General features: G+C 33.5%; 1 protein-coding gene across 1 annotated transcript; it reads left to right on the top strand.

Moving 5' to 3' along the window:
• Nucleotides 1–3,249: 3,249 nt before the first annotated feature.
• On the top strand, nt 3,250–4,383 carry LOC146888953 (uncharacterized). The gene has a single exon (XM_085670957.1). The coding sequence runs from the start codon at nt 3,250–3,252 to the stop codon at nt 4,381–4,383; it is 1,134 nt and encodes a 377-aa protein (XP_085527083.1).
• Nucleotides 4,384–8,217: the final 3,834 nt, after the last annotated feature.

Genomic DNA, 8,217 nt, shown 5'->3' with positions numbered 1-8,217 from the left:
TTAGACATGTTCCTACAAAACTTAAGTGCTCATATTTTTGCACTATTATTTTGGTAGACTTCAAGATTTAATAATTTATAATATTTTTGTTGATGTTAATTTTTATTGTATATTTTCTTATCATACATATTAATATGTATGATACAAAAAATATGTAATAAATATCAATATCAACAAAAATATTATAAGTTATTAAATTACAAATTAAAACTTGATATAATGTATCAACTTATATTGAACTATGGATTATTTATAATATTATATATTAGAAAAAATGGTTAAAATTGAATTCGGATATATATATATATATATATATATATATATATATATATATATATATATTAATAAATAAATAAATAAAGGTTAAAGCTTCTAACTAGAACCTTGATCATGCAAAAAATTGTGTTAGGTGTACAAACATATTTAATATTTATTTTATATAACTTAAATTTATATTTACCTGTATTTTTCTATTATATTTTCTTTTTTCCTTTTAGTTTACAAAATTATTATCTCGTTTTAATATGATTTTTATTTTATATGATGGTGAAAATAACTATTCTTGTTTTTGTTTTTTGTGTATAGCTTTTTGTTCTCGATTCATTTGAACATATACTTTACTGGTTGGATTTGTTATTTTGAGCCAATTCCTTCGAGAAATTGACTTTCATACGAATCTTTGAAAACATGAAACAAATTAAAAGTAGAAAACAATTTATAAAATGTAATAGTTTTGCTTCGTATTGTCAATCATTTAAATTTAGCACGACAGTGAATTGAAATTAATATTATCATTTTTAAAAACACTTTATGAACAATATTGATATAGTACAATTCGGTTAAAATAGTATAGTCCAAATTAAAATTAATATAGTTTGATTCAAAAGTGTAATTAGAAAAAATGTTTGGTTCATAACAGTTGGTTCATATCGTTGTTCGGTTCACTAAATTCAGTTTAGTTTGTTAGAATAAAAGACAATTCAATTCAATTTGTTTGAATAAAATTAACGAAAATTTGTATGAATTAAATATAAAATATGTGACAATAATACTGACTTTGTATGTGGTAATGACACTTGCTTGACATATGACACTGCCATGTGTCATAATGTTGACTTGGATGTGAACAATTTTTTAAAATTTTTTAAAAAATTTAAAAAAAAAAAAAAAAAATCACGAAATGACACATGATTGTCGTTGTTCACTTTTGGTTAACAATTTAAATGTCGTCACAAAAAATAATCAAATTGATCATAATTTATACAAATTAATATTTTTTTAACCTAAAAAAATAAAATGATATTTTAACACATAAAAAAAGTCACATCAGATTATAAGAGAAAATTGTCAAAATATCATTGTCCTTCATAAAAATATGACCAAATCGAAGAAAGAGAAACGAAACTTGGGACAAATGATGTCTTTAAGAATAAAAAAAATAATATTCTTTTCCCCCGACCTCTTCACCTTTTATCTACAACTTCCCTCTTTTCTTCAGAATTTGCTCATTCCTCGTGCTCGTTGGAAGGTGTTGCGCTTTCCTATCACACAAAGGTGTTGTCTTCTTCCGGTGAAGTGTGGGCTGGCTTACGTTTGTGTGATGTCCTAAATTACCCATATCCTCGATTAATCCGGTTGGGCTGAATCCAGCCAAACCCGAATGTTGCTTAGCTCTAGGTGCAGAGCTGAACTTAGGGTTTTGTTGTTTGTTCCTTGGTCTTCTATCAATCCAACACATTTGATCCTTGCATAAACTTGGAAAGCTTAATAATTTAGGAGACAAACATGCTAGTTTATGAAAGCATAAATACAATGTAGGCATACACAAACTTAAACATAAAACATAAACCACAAAAGTGACTAACTCCTAATAAAGCAAATATTATTAAAAAAGTAAAACACCCATGTCACATCATAAAAATAAATAATTATAAATATATTTAAATAATGGTTTAACACATCTCAAGACATCTAATGCATCATCAATATTCTTTGGACAACAATATAAATAATATTAACTACTAAGAATATTTTGTTGTAACGACTAAACATTGATAATGAAGTATGTCAAACAACAAACCCATCTTATTCATCTTTGGATTGATTTATCATCAACCAAAACAAAACCTTCTAATTATCACATTTTACCATCACATGTATGTAATCTGGCCAAATATTAATTTTCTTTTGGAACAACCAATATTCGCATGATATACATAAACACTGATGTTTAACATTTTTCACTAACTATGATCATTAACTGCAAAAAGTATTAAACTTGAATATTTTGTTAACTTCTTGATTTAATTTACTCACAAAAAATATTAAACTACCAAAACATTGAATATTTTATTTATACTGAAACTAAATATTTATAGGTATTTATTTTAATACAAAAATTTTATCAGGTTTTTATCTTCTCCCACGCGCATGAACTAACCCCTAAACGGAATCTCTGTCGGCACACTTCAGAGAAAACCACAGCCATTGATGGCTAAAAAAAGGGCCTGGAAAATCAAATTGCCGCTTGCGAAGCCGCCGTCCCGAACCAGATTGCCGCCGTCGCGAGCCACCTACGCGAACACAACCAGATCGGTGTTGCGAGACACCTCCGCTGCGACGAAACCAGAGCCAGCAGATGTCTCGCGAAACCAGGCTGCCACGATGAACCACCACACGATGACGAAGCCACGCGTTGCAGAACCACTGCAAATCAGATCGACGACGAGGGCACTTTCTGACGCGAAATCCCCATCACTGCGGCGCCGGCCACCACGCAGCCACCTGCGACGAAAAAAGCTGCCCGGAGAAGACACGAACACACCTACATTGTGAGAATCCTCCACCTCCGTTCCAAGCAGAACCGCGGGCCACCGTGACAGAAATCGATGTCGATTGCGCCAATGCGACAGCCACCACGGTACCTGCAAAAAACCAGACCAGATAGACCCCCGCGAAGCAACCCACCGTCGACGAGAACGCAACTTCAAGAAAGGGTTCAGTCTTCTTCATCGTGATTTGGCCGTGCTCAATGAAGAAGAAGGGTTTGAAATCCAAGCGAGAGACGAAAGGTTAAAGAAATTGGGGATTTAGGGTTCTTCGAAACCCTTGAGAATCAGATTTGGGGATTATCTTGATTAGGGCTGCCAACGTTTGGTTACTTCAAATTCGAAATAGACAACCTAAAAAATACGTTGTTTTTTGGTTGATTCTAAACAAAGCATTCATTCATCTACGATCACAGAACTAATGCAGTCTCTCAAGTCACACCATGCTGTTTCATCTTCTCTTTTCAATCAATTCTCTTATCAGTCTATAACATTCTTCCTATCTTTCTCAACCAAAAGTCGTTGCCTACACTTCAACGAAACCACTTCAATAATTGATTACCTGAATTCCGACTTGCAGTTCTCCAGAACCCAATCCCTTTATGTCTCCAAACGTGTTTCAGGGTGCAGATTCCCTCAAAACCCCTTATTAGTGCTCACTTTCTTCAAACAAATAGGCTTTTCCCAAAGCCAGATTCTCTCCCTGATTCGTCAAAGACCCCAGATACTGTTTACAAACGTTGAGAAAATCTTGAGACCCAAAATTCAGCTCTTTCAGATGTCTGGATTCCAGGGTTACGAGTTATGCAGCTTCATTTCAAAGAATCCCTCCATTTTGACTCATAGCTTGAAGAAAACATTGGTCCCCTCAGTTGAAGCTATTAGGAAAATTGTCTACGACCAGAAAGATTTTATTCTTGTTTTGCACAGATGTGGCTGGATACTCCCAAAGTACAAAAGAATTATGGAGAATGTCGTCTTTTTGGAGAGTTGTGGCATTCTTGGAACTCATCTTTCATTGCTACTCAAACTTCATCCAAGGCTTTTCGTTGCACAGCGGTCTACTATTGAAAACAATGTTTCTCGAGCTGTAAACTTGGGTTTCCGTGAAAATTCAAGAATGCTTGTCCATGCAATTCATACATTAAGTTGTTTGAGCGATAAAACATTTGAGAGAAAGTTGAAACTAATTAATTGTTTTGGTTTTTTGAAGGATGAGGGCCTGCAAATGTTCAAGAGAACCCCGACTTTGTTTAGAACATCAGAGAAGAAGTTGAAAGTTGGAATGAAATTCTTCTTGCATACAGTTATGCTGCCCAAGTCAGTCCTTATTCACCAGCCTAAGATTTTAATGTACAGCATGGAGGATCGCGTGCTTCCTCAATATAAAGTCTTCCAACTGTTGAAATCAAAAAATCTCTGCAAGAAAGTCCCCAGTTATATTCATGTGTTGTGCTTGTCTGAGGAGATGTTCTTGGACAAGTATATATCACAGTTCAGAGAAAATGCAGAGGAGTTATTAGTAGCATACAAGGGTCATTATCTGGAGGCATAACCATACCTTCAATTCTGTTTTTTCACTCTTCCACAGGGTTCTAATACTGAAATTATTTAGATAGTGTTGTGCATAACCATGGAATGTCTCATTGTAGTAATGAAGATGGCTCGTTTATTGTATCTGTTTATTGATTATGCATCTTTCTTTCCCATGGTAATTTGGTGGTCATAAGAACCTTGGAAGATCCACACGAAAATAAGCAATCCACTTTGACTGCTCCTTTAAAGAGGTATGCAGAGTATACTTTTCTTGATCTTGTTGACTTGTTCCCCAACTGGGATATGCTCCAATGTTGAATTGTAAAATTAGCCTGTATTCATCTTCCAGCACCCTTGTTTAGCTTTTAAATCGCTGAGCATTAATTAGACTGTTTCTATGTTGTGAATTATGTAAGTTAATTTGATTAGTCAAATTTGTATGTGCGTAAGTAGGATTGATATCGAGTTTCCTTTTACTCCCTTCCACCTTCTACTATTAAGAGAGAAAAAATCAAGAAGAACGTGGGTTGCATTAGTAAATCTTAGGTGGTACTTGAAAGTTGAAACCATTGAGACATTATTATGCTGCTTTATTGTCAACGTTTAAGACTGCTTTTTTTTAATGGCTTTTCAATGAGGGACTAAAGGTATGCATCACTGCTTTCACTTGTTTATCACTGGAATATATTTGGTAGTATTTGAACTAAGCTAAAAAATGCCAAAATATAATCCCTTCAACTGCAGCTGCAACAAATCTTCTTACAATCTCTTTCCCTTACAAGATGGACCATTCTTTGCTGTGACAGTTTCATCTTTTCACCTTGCAGTGGCCCTCCAGCCCCGTCTTATGATTTCCTGACTCAACAGCTAAACCTGAAAACAATCAAAGAAGAGTTCATATTTTGTATATTAATTCTGATGCATTATCTTTGAAGGTCCGTCTCATGATATTTTGTATCACTCTTCTACAGGGTTGTTATATTATAATAGATAAATATTACAAGAGACAACATATGTGTATAAGGACACACATTAAAAGAAATAATTATCTATTTATTTTAAAAATCAAATAATTTTAAAAATAATCTTTAGAAATACATACCGTGGGTTAAATCGATTCAATATAGAATTCGAGCATTTTAGAGATTTGTATGAAGATTTTAAATTTAAAAAACTAATAATACTATTTAAGAACTAAAATAATAATTTATTAGATATTAAAGGTTAGAGTTGAAATATATTTTTATTTTTACGGTAAATCAGTTTAATAATAAATCAAATGAATAAAATAATTATTCAGAGAAGTAATACTTTAAACATAATATATTCTTTAATAATTTATTAAATGACCAACTAATTATAAATTCTAAAATTATAAATTTAATATAATAATAAAACAAAAAAAAATATTACTTCTCTAAATATAGGGAGCCCATTAACTATAATACAGTAACATTCGCAAGAAATTTTTTTTCTTCTAGTCTCTAAAATACGCCATTTCAAAGTATAGTTTATTGTTAACTCTACTTGGTTACATAGTGAACTAATTTTCAAGTCTTTTATTAATGGTGGTAAATTCAAAACCCCATTACCATTATGAAAAAGCAGATAAGTTCTTGCATGTGATTGTTAGGTGTAATAAAGTAGTTTCGAACCTTAGTGTAGTCAAAGTTCTCTCTAATAACAACCGTCCCACCTTAAAAAAACACTTATGGGAATCATAAAAGCTGGTCCAGTATTTTGAATTTGAGTCAAAATAACTGGTTCTAGAAGTGTCAAGTTTGGTACATAATGGTTTGTTTTCTAAAAGATGGTGGTAGTGACATAAATCAGCGGTGGAACCGGGAAGAGTAAATGGTATAAGAAAGAAGAAATCTTTGGCGTGAGTTGAAAATTAGAACTTTGTTTCTTTCGAGCTGCATGACTTGGACTCGCTTTCCCCCCCTCTCTTTCTGTCTTTTGTGAAAGAACATGACAACGTTAAACTATCTATTAACTGAGATAAATGTGGAAGCAATACTCAACCAGCAACGTTAGATTGAGATAAATTTAACTACGGTTGATACACTACACCATGAACATGCAAAAATAAAATTCCAGAAACATATTCGTTTTAATGTTTGGTATGGTAGGAACCACTTACATTCTGGCTCTCTGATCGTAATTTAAAATTCAACAAGTGCGATGAGTTGTTTAATTTCCACATAAAGACACACGAATAATAATTACCCATAACCACATAAGCATCTTATATATATGGGAATGACGTGATTCTTGCAAGCTGCAACTGAAACTTTTGTTTATTTCGCCAATTCTGAAGAAGGGTCCTCTTGGAATCTGATACCATCTAGCTGCTCCATGGAAAACTCTCATGTTTGTGAGGGTGGGAGAGGAAGATACTGATTTTTGATGAAAGAGATAAATGTTTATGTTTATTTTTTTTGCTTTTTATTATGATAATAACAGATAATTAAAACAGCAGTATACAATACTAACCATAGAATTATCAAGTACTTAAAGAAAATCTCTTCCTTTTATTTGATTTCCTTGAGAAGATTAGGACTAAGCCGTCAACTTTGGCCATGGTTCAATGTTACTGTATATACATCAGTACTTGGTTGTTTTGGAGTTTGACACCATTATATTCCGTGGAAAATTAGAAAAAGCTCTTCTTAATCGCTGTTCAGAATCTTAACTGGATAGCTCCTACGAAAAACAATTAGTCCTCATACACATACCTATTCAAAACATGTCACTATTTCTTTCTTATTTTAGTTCATAATCTTCCATTTACACCCTCATAACACACTATAAAACAAGTTACACCAACTCAACTTATAATCATTTGAGCTTAACCAAGTTTGTCGAGAAACCATATACCTTGCATCGAACACTTTTCAAACCAACCTGCATCATGGAACAGGAACTCATCATGTTCAAAGGTTCATGGAAAGGCAACAAGAGTTGCTTCAAGTGAAGCTGGATATGATCCAAGGATGAGGTGGCGTGCTGCTAATCCAGCAGTAGAGACCACACGCGCTTGGAAGGGACAACATGGTCGTGCGGCGAACTCAGATAACACCTCACTTGATAACGATGAAACTTTCAACAGTTTCATTCGACGTGCCAAGGGTAAACTTAGAACCGTGTCCCACATCGGTCGGGAGCAGAGCAACGTTACACCTGTACCACTACGAGATGATGACGAGGCTAATGCTAGGGATAACCTAAATGACCAGTTTTCGAATTTTATCAAGAGTTCGAAGAAGAAGTTGAGAAGTACATCAAGCATGAGGAAGCATGGTTCCTTCAACAGACGGTGACCATTGATAAACCAGGGAACCTCAAAGAGAGTGATTTGACATGTGGGTCCATCCAATATTCTGTTATATATACTGCATGAAAATAAGATCCTAAGCCATGCAAGCATTATTATACTTTACATTTTTTTCTATTTCAAGCACAGTAAATGTGAAATGTTTATTTGGGGGGAATAATTTCGACTGGTTTATTGTTTGTTTGTAAGAAATTAATATACATTGATGTTTTGTCTTTAATGAAAGGTTTCTGATTAATCTGTAGTGTTTTTATTGAAAGAATAATTAATATCAGTTTATTAACAGGAAGGATCAGAGGGCAGCTATATATAGGAAATGACTCAATGAACATACATACCTGCATTAGACCCAACACCTCTACTTCTTCACCGACTTTAATGACGCCTTGTTCAACACGGCCAGTGGCAACTGTTCCACGTCCCTTCATCACAAAATGAAAAATATAAAGCAGCTGAAATGATGGAAACCATTGCCCCCATATTTATTTATGTCCATACAATCCAATATATGTAATG

Source organism: Vigna unguiculata, chromosome 1, assembly GCF_037176805.1.
Source record: "Vigna unguiculata cultivar grain cowpea cultivar isolate G323 ecotype 2 chromosome 1, ASM3717680v1, whole genome shotgun sequence".
In the NCBI taxonomy this organism is placed as follows: Eukaryota; Viridiplantae; Streptophyta; class Magnoliopsida; order Fabales; family Fabaceae; genus Vigna; species Vigna unguiculata.
Note: the sequence above shows the minus strand (reverse complement) of the source record. Positions and strands in the feature narration are given on the sequence as shown.